Below are 18,188 nucleotides of genomic sequence, written 5' to 3' on the forward strand. Positions count from 1 at the left end.
CAATCTCATAGCTGCCCAGGGCTGATGTAAGAGCTCCAAATCCACCACACTGTCTCCAGTTATCTCCTCTGAGTGATGTATTTAGCTCTGTTTTACAGCTGGGGATGAAAGTTTGGGCAGCCCCTCCCACTCTTCAAACACGTGTGTGTGCATGTGGGGCGCACCCATGCCCACAGAGAGGTGAAAGCCATGGCTGCCTCTCCTGATCTGCTGCTCCAGCTTGGATTCTGGAAGGAGTCAGATTCCCTGAGACTGAGCCCATAACCCACTCACAGAATTCACAGAATGACCAGGTTGGGAGAGACCTTCAGGATCATGGAGTCCAACCCAGCCCCAACAGCTCAACTCACCCCTGGCACCCAGTGCCACATCCAGGCTTTGTCAAACACACCCAGGGATGGGGACTGCACCATGGGCAGCCATCCCAGAACTTTATCACTCTTTCCATGAAAAACTTTCCCAATATCCAACCTGTATTTCCCTTGGCACAGCTTGAGGCTGTGTGCTCTGGCTGTGTCAGTGCTGCTGGAGAAAGAGGTACATTTCTTACTGCACCTGTGTCACTGTCATGTTTTCTGAAAAATCCCCTTGCCAGGATTTCTTCTCCTGAGAAGCCTCAGAGAAAAATGAAAACAATAATTATCTGATTTGCTTCTCCTGTGTTTTGCTGCTGTGGAATGTGGCTGGAGATTGTTTATCCAACAGGTGGTTGTTTGATTGGTTTCATGTGAATTGTTTTAACTTAATGACCAATCACAGCCAAGCTGTGTCAGACTCTGGAAGGAGTCTCAAGATTCATTATTATCTTTTAGCCTTCTGTCTGTATCCTTTCTGTATTCTTTAGTATATTTTCAGTATAGCATTCTTTAATATAATGTAATACCATAAAATAATAAATTAGCCTTCTGAGAACATGGAGTCAGATTCACTCTTTCCTCCCTATGATGGAGGACCCCGAAAACATCACACACCTGCAGCACTGTCACACCACAGAGTTTTGGTTTGGGAGTTAGAACTCTAACAGCCCTTCATTACTCTTGCTCAAAAACTAAGCTAAGCCTGGAGGTTTTTTATTTGTTCCTAATGTGTATCAGATTAATTGTGGTGTTCAGAGAAAGCATGGTCCAGCAAAAAAGCCCAATATTTTCTAGAAATGCTTCTATGTGGATTGAACTCCTGTGGAGTCTCTGCACCAGCCCCGTGGTAGGGGAGCTACCTGCCCTCACCTCCCATGGCTGAGAGCAAGCATTTGAATGGATAAGGGCTCACTGCATGACTGCAGGTGTGAAAGCACATCCCATTTCTCCCACCTTTCAAAAAACGCCGACATCACTCTCAAGACAGCCTGTCCTCAGTGCTGAGTGAGCTACACTGGCTTCCATCACATTCTCTGCATCTTCAGCCTCTGAGGCAGGATCCCTTGCTCAGGGATGCCCAAGCCCCAGTGCTGAGGAGGACTGAGAAAATGGCTCAGAGCAGCCCCAGCTGCCCATGGTAGAAGGCAGAAATATGGCTCTGGAAACCCCTGGGAGCACTTAGCTACTGATCCTGGTGTTTGATGAGACATAATTGCATAGAGCATTTGAATATACTGATTTCCTTTAAATCCATTGCAAAAAGCCCTCTGAAACAACCTTCAGAGTCTCCAGACCAGAAAACTCTAAAAACTAAATCCAGCAGGCAGTAAAAGAAGTTATAATTCTGACTCCATACTCTGAACACTCACATTTAAGCCCTACACAAAGTTACACAAGCACTTGGGACCAAAAACCAGGATGCAGTAAAGATTTATATCCTCAGGGGAACATTATTTCTTGTCCTTGACAGCACTGAGCTTTATATTGTATCCTGCAAATAAATCATATCTGCTGCTTCTGGAGCACAGCTGTCAACCTTGGCTGCAGGAATACATGGAACACAAAAGCAGGAATTGGGTCCTCCAAAAGGGAAAAAAAACCAAAAAACAACTCAGTGGGTGCTGGCAGGTGTTTGTTAACTAGCTTCTATTTGCTTTAGCAATATACTCATATTAAGATACAAAAGTGATAATAAATCTCTTCTCCCAGATTACACAAGAATGTTATATATTGCTTCCATATGATCAATCATTCTGTTTTCAGTCTGGAAATCCATGGTGACCACAGATTTTGCAATCTATTCTACACTCTTTTAAAGAAAAGGAATGGCAATATTTTGTGGCACTATTTTAAAAGGTTTTTGTCTTATGAAATTTGCCTTCATATAGTACACAAGAGATTTCTATTAATTAGAATGAAGATAAACGCAGTGAAAAAGGCTATGAAGGATATTATTCATGTCTAACAAAATAAAAATCAGTTGTTCTGATTTCATCTGCATTAACATCTTATGAGTTTAGGGGTTTGATTTGGTTTTGCTGTTTTGTTTTGGTTTTTTCCTTTAAGAAACTCCAACAGTTCATAAGCCTGTCTTGTTTAAAATTGGCTGGTCTGAGAGAAGCACTGGGTGAACCCAGAACAGATCAAAGAGCCCAGCACCAAAGCAATGTTTGAGACACTCAGTAAGATGGAGAATACTGCCACAGTGCCTGCTGCCCTGGGTGCATGGCAGCTGCTTTGTTTGTGCCCCTTTGAACACTTTTCTGGACTAATTACTTTGTTAAATCAGAAACATATATGATGGAACCAATTAGCTTAATTGTATCTTGTCAACAACCACGGGTTAGCTCAAACATCTGTAGGACACTGTGATATTGCCACTTTAAAGCACAGGGCAGCAGTGGCTACGTGTCTTAGATAAAATCCTGGCATGCTGAAGCAGTGAATTGTGCCTTTTCACATACCAAATTCCAAACTTATCAGGCACAGAGCCATAAGAGATAAGGAAAAAATTGGGAGTTAGCTGTTATTTTCTGAACACTCAGAGCTTTGCTTTCACAAGATGGGCACGGTGCTGTTCATGGAGGGCTGCAAGGGCCATGCTGAACTGCAGCTGCATTTCTTGCAGAGCAGGAGTAGTGTTTTCAGGGTCCCCAGATGGAGGAGGAAATTGAGAATCTGACTCCATGTTCTTAGAAGGCTAATTTATTATTATATGATATTATATTAAAGAATGCTATACTAAAACTATACTAAAGAATAGAGAAAGGATACTTACAGAAGGCTAAAGGATAATAATGAAAGACTCATGCCTCTGTCTTCAGATTCTGTCACAGCCTGACCCTGATTGGTTCATTAAGTCAAAATAATTCACATGTTGGATAAACAATCTCCAAACCACATTCCAAAGCAGCAAAACACAGGAGAAACAAATGAGATAATATTGTTTTCCTTTTTCTCTGAGGCTTCTCAGCTTCCCAGGAGAAGAATCCTGGGCAAAGAGGATTTTTCAGAAAATATGATGGTGACAGGCCCTTCCCACAGCAGGACACAACAAACCCTCAGGACACCTCTGATGTTACCAAGCAAAGAGGTCCAAGCTTCCTCACCCAGGCCAATTACTTAGTGGGGAAAACGAGACAGCTTATCATCCATGGTCACTCCAGAGCCAGGTTTATATGTGCCCAATCCCTCCTGCTCCCCACTTCCCACTGCATCTAACACATTTAACAAAGCTTGAAGCTGGATCTGTGCTATATATGACATTTCTGGAGAACTGGAAGGACAGAATCACAATGCATTTGCAGTACAGATTTTTCTCTTGCTGCATTTTCAGCCAGTGATATTCTGGATGCAATAAAATACAAGGACAGGGTCTTTAGCTGGAGCAAACACAAAGTAAACTCTACCAAGTACAATCTAAACACAAAAATCTCTTTTCCTGAGCATCACAAAAGCATTTGAAAGAATGTCAAACAGATGCCCCAAGAAAATTACTTCCCCTGCCTCTTTTCTCATCCCAAACCCTTATTATTACTTTTTGATTGATTTTTTTGGCTCTTACACACTCTCATGCTGATCTTCTTAGGTGGGCTCTATACAACCTTCCCAGCTTTCTTTCATCCCTCTAGTGTTCTTGCCAATAAATTATTCTAGTTTTATGAAAGGTTTCTTTTTTATTTCATAATCATTTTCTCTTGATCCAAAATGAACTAAAACTCAGTGGTTGGGTGTTTTGTTCTTTAATGCAACACTTGGTCTGCCAACAGCCTTGAAAATGTATTTCAGCCTTCTCTGTTTATTTGAAAGCTGTTTCTTCCAAGAAGGCTAAGAATAATGTGGTTACCATAGTTTCCTTATCCACAACCAATAAAATGCAGCTTGGAATACAATAAAACAAAGCTGAGACTACTCACAAAATGTGACTGAATGAGTGAACACTGAAATCTTCACCCTACATCACTCATCACTCCTAGCACCATGGAAAACACTCAGGGCTAATCAATAGCCACCTTTTGGTGCAGCAGGGAAGATGAGGATAAAACTGTCCAACTACCAGCTATTGAGATATTTCAATTCCAACACTTTGGATGCCTGCTGCTTTGGGATTCCCACCTCACAGATTGAGTGTTTCACTGCAGAGATTTTGTGCTTTGCTGTAATGTCTTGTTTTGGGAAGCTTTGCTGAGGCTCACTGGAACCAAGTGATGGATTAATTACTGCTAGGAACTGGTTGACAAAGTAAATAATGAACTGTTTGTTCTTACAGTTTTGTTGGCTCCTGAACAGGCAAGATTCTAGGGAACAAGCCAAAAATAATCTTTCCTCTTTCAAGTCAACTGGCCAACAAAACCCCACATACACTTCAGAGATTATACAAACTACACCTGTTTCGGACACAACCATTTGCTTTCCTCATTAAAAGTGAGGGGATTTCACTCTAATAAAAGGAACTTTGAAGAAATGAAAGGAAAGCAATTGCTCTCAATAGTAACGAATAAAGAAAGAAACACCCACCACATGCACAATGGTGAGACCTGCTGGCAAATTTGGTTTTTTCCTGATTTAAAAAACTTCTAAAGGGAAGGGAAGGGAAGGGAAGGGAAGGGAAGGGAAGGGAAGGGACAGAGCATATCCTATTTGATGCAAGCACCTGAGTGGGAGAGAAGCAGAATCCTCCTCCCACAGAGTCAGTGCATGCTTTGGGTCTGACCTCTGTGGTGCCTGGGACTCTCATAAACACACCAGGTAAACATGGAAGAACACAACTCAAGATTTTCTGGTGTTCTGCTCATATTTTCTTGCCAGTGACAACAGCCCAAGACTTCTGAGTTTAAATTAGAAAGCTCTGGCCATGGTTTGATAACCCCTGGATGTAAGCAATAGGAAAAGAAAATAAAGCAACTCCCTTCCTCAGCCCAGGCACCCAGGGCTGTAGGTGGGGATTCTGAGCAGAGGGAGCAGGAGAACTGCTGGAAGAGCATTTGCTGCTGTTGTTTTTGAAGAAAAGCTGTAACCCTCACTGTGCAGCTTTCTGGAGCTTTGTCAGACCCCAGGAGCACCATCAGTGGGTGTATCAAACACACACACTGGGAGCCACACAGTTTCAGTTAGAGAATATATTGCACAAGAAAATATAACACTCCTTTCATCCCTGCCTTCTCATCTTGGGAAGGTCACTTGTAGGAATACACATGAGCAGAGGAAAGAGAGAAAAAGGTGTAGGAGTTCAAGAGATCACTCATGTGGTGAACATGCTCCACTCTTTCATGTTCACCTCACAGGAAAAGCATTCTGTGTGTAGCAGGATGCCAGCTCTAATGCACAATATAAAAAATAGTACTTTTACAGGAAAAACATCTTAGATCTGTTAGTGTTAGCTCATGGCATTGCTTAGACCAAGTAGCACATTTTTAAACTGCTGATGTCAACTTAATCAGGATCAGCACTATAAAAGAAAATAGCTAAAAGACAGGTGTTGCAGTAAGGTAGAAAAATTATAAAAGAAAGGCCTCACAAAATCAGGCCTGCTCTGTTAAATGGATAGCCTGTCATTTCTTCTAAGCCAAGCTAGCACTTTACAAATTCCCACATGGGAATAATCCTGGTGTGAGCAGTTCCTTAACATAATGTATTCCTAGGTGAAAAACAAGCAGTACCTACAGAAACATTAAATCCATCCCATGAGAACCAGTGAAGAAAACATGTAAAGTATTTAAGAGTAGAGAGATTTGATGGACAAGTAAAATACCTTTTACTAACCAATAAAGTAATAAACAAGAAAGCTACTGACCGATTGGAGTCACACACAAGGTCTGTAACACTGTATAAAAAGGAGTGAATATGTGAATAAAGAATGGGCTTTTTCCAGCATGAAGAAAATGGAGTCCTGTGTGATTTATTTCAATAGACAGGTCTTTCACATCCCCAGAGTGAATATCCTGGGGAGCAGGAAGAAACAGCAAAGACCAAACCTGTAGCAAACTTTGCACCCTCCTTATCTATGAAAAAGAAACAGGTAGACCAGGGATTTTTTTCAACATTTCCATTATGCCATCAGCACAACACACTCCAAATGTGAACTTGTTCATTAATGTTTTTAACAAGTTCATTAGTGTTTTTAAACTTCTCAATCAACAACACCCAAGAGGAGAGGCCCTGTGGTTCTGCATTGCCTTGGGGACAAGGCAGCAGCCCCTTTGTCACCAGGCTGTAAACGGTGCCCACAGTAAATGACATTTAAAGTCCCATCTGCTGTGCCATGACCAGCTTGGCTGTGGTTCCAGAACCAGCATCCTGGCTGTGGTTACCAGAACCAGACCCAGCAGCCTGGCTGTGGTTCCAGAACCAGAACCAGAAGTCTGGCCATGGTCCCAGGGCCAGAAGCTTGGCTGTGGCTACCAGAACTATAACCAGCAGCTTGGCTGTGATTACACAACCAGAACCAGACCCAGCAGCCTGGCTGTGGTTACACAACCAGAACCAGCAGCCTGGCCATGGTCCCAGGGCCACAAGCTTGGCTGTGGCTACCAGAACTATAACCAGCAGCTTGGCTGTGATTACACAACCAGAACCAGACCCAGCAGCCTGGCTGTGGTTACACAACCAGAACCAGCAGCCTGGCCATGGTCCCAGGGCCACAAGCTTGGCTGTGGCTACCAGAACTATAACCAGCAGCTTGGCTGTGATTACACAACCAGAACCAGACCCAGCAGCCTGGCTGTGATTAACAGAACCAGACCCAGCAGCTTGGCTGTGGTTACCAGAACCAGACCCAGCAGCCTGGCTGTGGTTACACAACCAAAACCAGCAGCCTGGCTGTGGTCCCAGAAGCAGAGGCAGACCCAGCAGATTGGCTGTGGTTCCAGAACCAGCAGCTTGGCTGTGGTTAGCAGAACCAGCAGCTTGGCTGTGCTCCCAGAACCAGAACCAGGAGCCTGGCTGTGGTTCCAGACCCAGACCGATCAGCCTGGCCATGGTCCCAGAACCAGACCCATCAGCCTGGCTGTGGTTCCAGAAGCAGACTCAGCAGCTTAGCCATGGTTCCAGATCCATCAGCCTGCCCATGGTTCCAGTGTCAGGTCCATCAGCCTGCCTATGGTCCCAGCACCATCATCCTGGCCACGGTCCCAGGGTCAGACCCATCAGCCTGGCCATGTTCCCAGACCCATCAACCTGCCCATGGTCCGAGGTCAGCTCCATCATCCTGCCCATGTTCCCAGGGTCAGACCCATCAGCCTGCCCATGTTCCCAGACCCATCAGCCTGCCCATGGTCCCAGGTCAGCACCATCAACCTGGCCATGTTCCCAGGGTCAGACCCATCAGCCTGCCCATGTTCCCAGACCCATCAGCCTGCCCATGGTCCGAGGTCAGCTCCATCATCCTGCCCATGTTCCCAGGGTCAGACCCATCAGCCTGCCCATGGTCCCAGATCAGCTCCATCATCCTGGCCATGTTCCCAGGCCAGCAGCCCCTGCCCTCCAGGCCAGGAGCACACCCACCCACCCACCTCGTTGATGGCCAGCTGCTCGCCGCCGCCCCCGGGGTGGCCGTAGCGGTGGGTGGAGCTGCGGAAATCCTCGTACAGATCCTCCTCGCTGCCCACATCGTCCGTCAGGGCTGTCTTGTCCAGGCCTCCGTCAGTGATCACTGCAACAGCAAAATGCACACGTTGGCACACAGCACAGCATTCAAAAAAAATCAATAATAAAATATATTTCTTCATGTCACTCTATATATAAAACCAATTTTTTTAATATAACACTTCTAAAATTTCATCTACGTTTAATTATATTTATCTTCATTTGCCACAAAAATTATTTTTAATTTACAAAAACAAAATGTAAGCTATTATTCCATCAAACATTTAAAATAACCTGTTACAGATATCTTTTATGAAAAATCCTCTCCTTAGGATTTTTTCTCCTGAGAAGCTGAGAGGCCTCAGGAACAAAATGTAAACATTGATTATCTGCTGCTGTGGGATGCAACAGGTGCATCTGGGATTGGCCCATGTTGGATGTTTGTAATTAATGGCCAGTCACAGTCAGCTGGCTCAGACAGAGAGCCGAGCCACAAACCTTTGTTATTCATTCTTTCCTATTCTATTCTTAGCCAGCCTTCTGAGGAAATCCTTTCTTCTATTCTTTTAGTATCATTTTAATGTAATATATATAATAAAATAATAAATCAGCCTTCTGAAACATGGAGTCAGATCCTTGTCTCTTCCCTCATCCTAAGAGCCCTGTGAACACTGTCACAATAACCCATATAATTTAAAAACTTACATTATTAACTCATAATATTAAAATAATTACCCATGTAAAACACACAAAAATCATTTATCCATCAATATAAATCAAAATATAAAAATAACTTTAAACCTTAAAACTTTAAAAAAAAATTCAGTGCTGCCTCAGTAGCACTGAAACAGGATGGCAGCTCACTGGGGCAAGGGGCACCATAGTGCAGCATAAAAGGGAAAAAGACAAGGAAACTATAGGAAATTTGGGTCAGAATTCCACCCTCATGCATGCCTGTTCTTCAGAGAATTTTTCTCCACCCATGTTTAACCCCCATAAATGATTGTGTCTTTTTCTAGACTGGAAAATATGATTTAAAAAAAATTCAACAACTGTTGTATGTTGCAAAGCAAAGACCAAGCAAGAATAGCAAAACAAGGTCTGAAAAAAGGCACAGGCAATGATGGCACAAGTGTGATTTTATTAGGACTTGCCGGAAACTGGACTAGGTAACAAGAGCTCATGTCTGCCACTTCATACCTTGAGGGTTATGATTTACCAAATCCTATCTGGCCAAAGGAAATCTCAACCTTTGGGAAAAACCTTCACCTTCCTCTTTGTCCACACACTTATTTGAGAATCATTTTTAATGCCTAAAAGGGTGTTTGCTCCAGAATGATCCATTATTACCACAGGAAGGCCATTCTGCTCAGCACAGCCCCAGATAATGGAGGGCTCACAGTCCGCAGCTACAGCAAACACTGAACTCTCAAGCCTGAGAGAAATAAAAATGTGACATTTATACTCCTAGCACAGAAGAAAGTGTCACTGCATCTGTTTCATGGGCAGGATCTTTGTCCTAAAGTCTCCTTGAGGTATTAGCAAACACCCTGCAGTGCCATGTGTGACATTCATCCCATCCCTGCACTGGTTACTGAACATGAACCTTCTGTTCTGAAACCTGTGGAAAATGACAGTGATTACAGAAACCACTTGCTGACATATTCCTCTGGATTAGCAACTGCCAGGGCAACAGTTTCCATGACAAAACAGTGGGTTTGAGAAAGATTCCTGTGCATGGAGCACCTACACAGGCATGGTGCAGAGAACAACAGAATATTCTAGAAATTGTGATTTCAGTAAATGGACTTGACATGGCTACAGGAGTAAAACTGAATGAAAACACGGACATTGCTATCAGCACACCTGGCAACAGTCTTGGCTGTGCCAGTTACATCATGTGAGCCTCCAAATTTTTGCAGAACAGGTGAAAAAAATCTTTTGAGCTTGACCTTGTAGAGCTTTAATAGGGAGAGACTCACAAAGCTAGTCTTGAGCCCTCCTTTCCCTTCATAATGCAAGTGCATCTTATGCACATAATTGTGCCATTGGGTCAAAAAAAGCACCCCATGATTTATTAGCTTATTAATTACCTGAAACCAAAGCTGCACCACATTAGCACTGAATAAAATGCTGACAAAGCTCCAGCCAGGCCTGCAGAGTTTGTGCCCACCAACACTCTCAGTACCTGGGATGGTTTGCTAAGGCTGCACCACCTGATCTCTGCTATTTACAGGCAGGTGGGAATTCAGTGTAGCACCTATCAGTTCAATGCAGTGACCTGACATCAAAATGATGAGGATGAGCTATTTTTAAACTAAATACTTGCTTGTTTATGCTTTGAATTCAATACATTGGCACAACACAGCAAAGGTTGTCTGAAGCTGGGACTGCACTTGGTATTGATGGCAATTCTGGACACAAAGGTGCAGATGAGCTTATGATTAAAGCAGAATTTCCTGAGCAAGTCTGGAACTACCCAAGCATTCAACTTTAAGTGACATTTCACACAAAAATCAAGCATTCCCCTAGCTTTGCTCTGACACCTCACATGTTCATTATACAGAAATTTTGCACTGAATGTGTGCCACTAGTATAGATTGCATATAAAGCAATTCTGGGGTTAAGACCTAGTCCATTAATATAAAACTCAAAACCAGCTGGAATACCACTGATATTATAATTTCATGCAGAGTTACTAGAACTTTTAAAACTAAATTCAAGGGCATTAAAGGTATCACTTTTTGCTCACACACTGTCTGAAAAACCTTTGATAGTAACGAACAATTTCCAGTGTTTTAGTGTAGCACAGAACCAAATTAAAAATGTTTTTCAAGAACAAATAAAAATAAATCATTTATAAGAAGCAAGTCAGCAGTCACTTAATTCAAAAGTCTTCTGCAGCCCTCGGATCTCATTCTTTTCCCTTATTTTACACACGGCTTCATTGCTTTCCCCTTACACATCTTCTGCTATTTTCACTGCTGAAAGTAACCTGCAGCTTGAAAAATGTTTATTGGCATCTTTAAGGCTTTTGTTTTTTGCCCCCACATTTTCCTATTTGTTCTCTGATCTGTGCTTAGATGAAAGAGCAAAAGCTCCAGGGAGGTATTTATCTGTGTTACTTAAAATGCTCTATACCTCTGCTAAGTGCCTTGAAAGCTGTGCTTGCTTTTACCAGAGATCTGTTTTTCCTCTCTGATCTTACCAAGCTCATCAATTCTCTGCTGTCTCAAGATCTGCTACTGCATTTGGGATTAGTTTTGCTGGCAAAAAAAAAAAAAAGACATATTGCACCAAAATTATACTTCACAGGCATGAGAAAGTTCTCAGCCTTGAGGAAGAATGGCCCAGGATAGCCATTGCACATCTTCCCAAACTAATGCTGCAGGGAAGAATTAAATTAATAAAAATAAAGGTTTGCTCTGAAGCAGGTTAGATGAAAGACATGACCACAAATAAATAAAATAGCAGTCTGGAATGGTGACCCAATGCACTAGAAAGCCATCAAGGAAGTAGGAGAGTGAAGGCTTTTAGTGTAGGAACTGACTTAATGTGCAAAGCACAAACTAGGTCAAGTAGAAAAGAGGCAAGCACTATACAAAAATCTTAGCAGACAAGTTAGCAGAGATTGCTGGAGCAGCCTATCCTGGCACTGTGAAGCTGCACAGGGATAACTCAGGTGCTGCATTCCTGCCACCCCCAGGTGCTCATCTCTGCTGAATCTGAAGTTCAGTGGCACAGCCATGCCTGGCCTCTGGAGCACTGACCTGCCCTGGCCCTGCCTGCCAGTCAGGCCACACCAAGGAAAAACGTTCTGTCAGAAAGTAAAGCCAAGCTTCAATTAACTCAAGCAGATTTCTTCACATTTATACCTCTATCCTGATGAATTTCACTAAATGTGGCAACAAATCCCACACACAGGAATTTAGGGAGGGGGAGTAACCAACATTTAGTACTACAGCCAATATGTGCAAGAACTAAAACTGTTTCCTGCTGCTGTTAGTCCTAGCCCAAGCTTGGATTTCTGTCATTCCAGTACAAAAGCAGATGGATAACGCTATAGCAAGAGCAGCTCACAAAAGAATGCCACACAAACTCTTTTTAATGCATCCACACAGATAAAGTGTCAAAAACCTGACTCCATGAAGAATTATCTTGAGGATGTGAAGCTTTAAAACTCATACAAAGGATGTCACTGGAAGCAGGGGCTGGCACAGGTGCTCTGTGTGCCTGGCAGAGCACTTGGGCTGCACTCAGGGACTAAAGGGAAGGGTTCTGTGCAAACCAAGTGAAGCTTGGGCAGATGGTGCAGGGGAAGGGCTCACCCTGCTCACACCTCCCCACAGGGTTTGGAATGCAGCTGTAAGCAGGCAGCAGTGGGAAGGTCCTGCCTGGGCCCTGCTTGTGCCCCTACCTTGCTGAAAGGTGCTGCCAAGCAGCTCCAGAGGTACAGACACACAGCTCCAGAGCTCCCCATGGCACCAGGAAGCCTCTGGAGCTGTTACCAGCCCTGTGCTTCACAGGGAAGAGCACTCAGAGCCCAGAGGGAGGGACAAGCCCCAGCTGAACGATTCACTGCCACCCTCCATCCTGCTCAGAGGAAATTTGGGTCATTGGAGGGCAGCTGCCTGCATGGGGGGTTTGCACAATCCCCAGGTGACACTGCAGAACAAACCAGTGGGGCTGCACTGGGACAGCCTTGACCTTCACCACCAACAGGGATGGCAGGGAGGGGAAAACAGGGAAAAGGTTTTGTGTTGTTCATCAAACTGGTGGGAAGATGAAGTTGGAATTAGATAATCTACTGGAGGTCTCAGAAAATAAATGTTAACTGCAGTGCAGAGATCAGCTGAGACCAATGTCACCAGTTCACACATCTGTGCCCTGCTCCTCTCTCAAAGGATGGACCTGCCTCACACATTCCATGTGCCAGCAATTAGTGACAACAAGCTGCTGTCAAACAATCAAAAAAATAATAAGCTCAAACAAAACCCTAAATCAAAGTAACACCTGAAAGACTACACACACCTACCACCATAAAAAAATAAAATTAAAGAAATATAATCCCACCTTCTCAGTGGAAAACTATTCTCACAGAATCAATTTCTAGAATGGTTTCCTTGGAGGAGTTGGACACTACAGCCCCAAATCTAGCACAGCCTCTTACCAGAGCTCTCTCAAACTCACAGAGGTTCATGTCTCAGCTGGAACAAACCCCAGCAGCTCCCCCGTGGCAAGGAGCTCCAGACGTGTGTCTGGGTCACAAGCCTGAACAATGACCCAGGACTGAAGGAAAATGGGCTGCAGGCATTTTCCCAAAATGTTGGTTATCTGTTTTCACTTGACTTACAGTCTGCAGCTTTTAGGGGCAAGGCTGGGACAGGAATCCATGATGATTACAGACAGCTTGGAAAGCCAAGAGCATGCATAGTTTATTAAAAGCACATTATATTGACAAAGAGAACAATTTTTCCTGTATTTGAATTCTCTCTTTCAAGTGTGCTTTTTCCACATCCACCCATTTCATTTGTCTCTGCAGCATTTACATTTAAAATAATCCACCAAAACAACAGTAGGAGGCTGATTTACACTCACAGAGCAAATTAATTCAGAGCTAACAACATCATCCCCTCTGCCTCAGTGAGCAGAGATTGCTGTGGTTGTGTGCAGCCCACAGGAAAGCTCAGTGCAGCTGTGCAGGAAGCACTTCAAGAGATTGAAGATGATAAACAAGTGAAGCATGGGGCTGGGAACCACACCCAGACTCCATGGCCCAGGTGAGAAGAGCCCCTCTACCTCCTCTTCATCATTTGGGGTAGCTGAAGCCTTTTCTCCTTGGAAATGGAGCTGCAGCCCCCACCAGTCCTGCTCTCAATTATGTGCTTCATTTATCAGATGCTGCTCCAGAGGCCCCTCTGCAGCTGCCACAGTGAAATCCATCAGTGATGTCACCCCAGCCCTGCCCCAGCAGTGCAATTCTGCAATTCTGCAGCTCTCACTGTGCTCAGGGACCCTCCCGCAGCATTCTGCTCAGGCTTGTGGGCCAGTTTAACAGGGAGAGGAAGGTCAGGCAGGGAATTAGCAACAAGGGAACAATGACCAGTTAGGATGAGCTTCATGAGGAGAAAAAACTTAATAAAACAAAACACCAAAACAAACCAGAAAATCACCAGGATTTCTGGTCCTTCAAAACCAAGCCTAGAGGGCTGAGGTCATTAGGTTGACATTTCTGAGTAGGTTACAAAACCATGCTAAGCCAGTCTTTGAAGGAGAAATCACAGACTGGGAAGGAAAGACAGAAAATATTTAAGTAAGCAAGCTTCATCTCCTCCATTTTAAAGAAACATTAAGAAGATAAAGGATTCAACATAACAAAATTGAATTAACATTTTGGTATAGTTCCACAAACAGAATTTCTTTTGTGAATGAAGCCAGTTCCTAATTAGCTGAGGTAAAGAGCAAATCTGTGCTTGAAAAAGAAAAAAGGACAGCTCTTCAGTGGGAAACCAAGCACAGATCCTGTGTGGGTCTGCTGGGCACATCACCCAGGGTACCATTCATCAGCAATAATGCACTGAGCCACCCACTCAGGTTTCAGGAGTTTTTAAATCCCAATTAGAATCTAAATGACTTGCAGGGAGGCTTAAGGGAGTTCTCAGCTCTCTCGGGTAGCAGAGATAATTATGGGCAAGAGAGAGGTGGATTATGAATGGCTCTGCAGCTTTGACTCCCACATCAGCACGTGCAGCTTGGCCCACTCTGCCCTGGCACACACAGGGCACACACAGGGCACACACAGGGCACAGAGCTGCCCCCAGCCCCTCCTGGGGGATGGCACAGCTGGGACAGGAGCAGAGATTTAACTGGCTTTGAGGAAGAGTGGACACAGTGGGGAAAACAGGTAGGAAATCACATAAATGTACTTTCTTCATCCAAAGCCTGATCCTTTGTTGAGAAGTGCCTCTGTTGTACTGCACACAAATATTAATTCACTGGCCTTGTTCCCATCACAGCTACTGACTTGGAAAAAAGCAGGCATGTCCTCCTCCTCCTCCATGTATTTGTTGTTTGTTTGCTCAGGTCTGATTACACATCCAGTGACTGTTTGCTCTGGTTTTGCAGATGAACATCTCTGCAAATGCTGTTTACTTTATGTCTGGACAGCCCTGAACACAACAGGGCCAATTTCAGTTCAGTCCTTTAAGCCCTATCACAATCTAAGCATGAAGGCAATGGCAGCAATCAAAGCTGGCAGACAAATCCTTATCCAGGCACACTCTTTACCATATCCCTGGCAGGGTGTGCAGGCTGGAATAAATACCTGGCATGTCATTTACTGCCCCAAAAATGACTTTTATTCACTGTAGTGGCTGCAGTTTAAAGCAGTTTGGATGTGTGTGTGTCTAGGTGAGACAATCTACCATCATGTTTTGAACCTTTCCTCTGTGAAGACTGAAATGATTGCTTTTCTCTTTTCTAACAGGTAACAAGCACTGACACTCCAAACTCATGAGGAATTCTCACCTGTCCATTCCACTCTGCTGCTTAGCCCTGTGCCTGCTACATTTGAGTAAAAATCAGACCAAACTGCTCTCCCTTGATGTGAACACCACCAGCAGCACCAGAGCTGTCCCTTTTTCAGAGCACTGCATCCCAATTGCTGCCTGGGGAGCAGCACACTCCTGCTGGAGCGTGACCAGAGGCAGCTCAGACCAGCAGCGTCCTCAGTGAGCCACCAGCTCACCTGCAAAGCTGAAAATGCTCCATCCCTGCATCCATATCCACCCATTCTTATCCAGAAGTGTAACAAAAACTGAGGAAATTCAAGCAAATGGGCCAGGAAAGCAGAACAATAGTTATTTACAGTGAGCAACACCTACTTCAGCAAACATGGGAGGTAAAGCAGCATCAAAGAGTGTTAGTACAGCTGACAAGCCTGACAAAAATGGACTGGAAGAGATTTTGTCAATAAGGTTCCAGGAATTTATTTGTTTTTGTCTGATTATTTTTAGAAGAGCATCAGCTCCAGATTTTCAAAACCTTATAGCACATCTGACAAGTTGGAAGATCAGCAATCTGGCAAAACGAGACACTGTTTAGTTAAAAGATTATTCCCACAGACTCCCCTATATGATCTCAACCATTTCAGTGCATGGTTAGTGTGGCATCATCCCTGGAATCACAATTTGGGCTTCTCTCAGTTTTTGCTTGCACAAATAAATGAAACTTGCCTGTGGGAATGTGCAAACACAGAACCACACTTATCTTATTGCTGCTGAGTCTCATTGCTCTGACTTCACCTAATCTGAGTTCATCTGAACCAAAGCCCTGGTGCATATTCAAGCATTCCCAAAATCTGTGTTTTAATCCTTATTTTTCTCTTCCAGAATGCAAATGAAGGACCCTTAAACAATTCAGAGAGAACAATATTTTTAGTCATCACCAGCCCTCAAATAAAGACCTCCAACAGAAAATGTTCCCCCATTCTCTCAGGAATTGTTGTCCCTCCTGCCTCTGCAGCTGCTTTCCAAAGACTTAATTGGTGATTTCTTCATGCAAGTGCTGTTATGTCCCAAATCTCACACTGCCCTTGTCTCTTTTAATTCTATTGATTTAGTGATGATTTGCTTCACCTCTAAAACAACTTCCTCAGAGCCCTGTTAGAAACCCAGCTATCCTGGGCTCTCACAGAGCCTCCTTTCTTGTACCTGGTGCTTTATTAAACAAAGCAAAGAACACAGACCTGCTGTAGAAAATTCTGGTTGACTTTTATTTCCTGGAGGTCTCAGAAAACAAATGTTAACTGCAGTCCAGAGTTCAGTCAGACTAATGTCACCTAGTGCAGGTCATGCAGTTCCTCACATCTGTGCTCTGCTCCTCTCTCAAGGATGGACCTGCCTCACACATTCCAACTGGGAGGAATTAGTGAACACAAGTTGCTGTCAAACAATCAAAAAATAAAAAATGAAACCCGTATTTCCAAAGATTCTGCATTTTTATTCTGTCTCTACATTCAAGCACACCCTCAAGATACCAAGAGCTTGGTAGCTGAGCCTTTGCTAAAAGTTTTGTTGCCAAAAAGCAAAAAATTTTCTTCAGTTCTAATCACAGTCTAGAAACAAGAAAATTCCACTACACACATAGTTTAACTACTGGCTTGAAAAAACACACTAAAGATGGATAAGATGATTTTTATGAAGAATTGCCACTAGGATGTGAAACAATTCATATCACAATAGTCTCGAAAATGTTGCACTTGGTCATGCCAACTTTGCATGGAACAAAACAGGCACAGGTCTTTCTCATAATGGCATCATCCACATTATAACTTGAACAATTAAAAATGAAGAATTGTTTTCATAATAATTTAAAGCCTTGGCAACGTGGCCACTTTGGTTAAGGCAAAACTGTCAGCAGAGCCTGGAGGAGGCCTGCAAGGCCCAGCCTGGGCTGGTGAGTGGCACAGGCACTGGGCAGGGGCAGCTTGAGGCACAAAGAGCCTCTGCTGGCACTTGGGGAGGCAGGCTGTTTATCCAAGTGTCTGAGGACTGGTTTAAGAGGCTAACTTGGAACACTTCAATTTGAAAAATGTGACCTTTGGTTTTTCCCAGAATTCTGCATAAATGCCATAAATTTAGTCTTTATCTTGGTGAAGCTATCCAGGCTGACAAGTGGCTTATATCTGTGACCTTGGGCCACAGAAGTAATTAAAAATGAATGCCATGAGAAGACTTTCAATTGCTCTTGTGCATTATCAAGTATAAGTCTCAAGGGGCAGCAAGATTGTTTTGTTGACATTATTTTGCATGACCAGCCTTCATCTGGTTTCATGCTGGAGATACAATATTTTCATTAAAAATACTTCTAAAACTGCTTTACCTATAGGAAATCCCTCTGTCCCAGTTTATATTTTAATCTGAGTTCTAAGAAAATCCCTGAGATGAAGCTACCAAATATTTCTGAGGGGAAAACAGAAAATCAAGGATTAATATTATTGAACTACAAGTGCCCCAATAGCTAAGGGATCAGGCTTTTTGCAGCATACATTTGAATCACACACTGCTACACAAAGGAGTCAAAGCCAGGCTCTGAATTAGTCAGGGGAATTCTTTGGTGTTATTTAGAACAGATTTGGGAGATCAGCTCTGAGCCAGCTACAGGACAGACGCTGAACATGGCCAAATGCAATCCAGTTTATATATTTGAGTGGAAAAAGCCACGAGAGCATTGCCAGTGGAAGGTGGG

The 18,188-nt window shown here is 43.6% G+C and overlaps 1 protein-coding gene across 2 annotated transcripts in view; it reads right to left on the bottom strand.

The window, feature by feature from the left end:
- The window catches only part of ARHGEF4 (Rho guanine nucleotide exchange factor 4), a 185,002-nt gene that overhangs the window by 45,182 nt on the left and 121,632 nt on the right, over nt 1–18,188 (bottom strand). For both annotated transcript variants that reach the window (XM_054282755.1, XM_054282756.1), the window contains one exon: nt 7,868–8,007. In XM_054282755.1, coding sequence (XP_054138730.1) covers nt 7,868–8,007 — 140 coding nt within the window. The remainder of the gene's footprint in view (nt 1–7,867; nt 8,008–18,188) is intronic.

This window comes from Melozone crissalis, unplaced genomic scaffold, assembly GCF_028551555.1.
Source record: "Melozone crissalis strain CALT ecotype California unplaced genomic scaffold, PUWL_Pcris_2 ptg000034l_1, whole genome shotgun sequence".
NCBI classification, from domain to species: domain Eukaryota; kingdom Metazoa; phylum Chordata; class Aves; order Passeriformes; family Passerellidae; genus Melozone; species Melozone crissalis.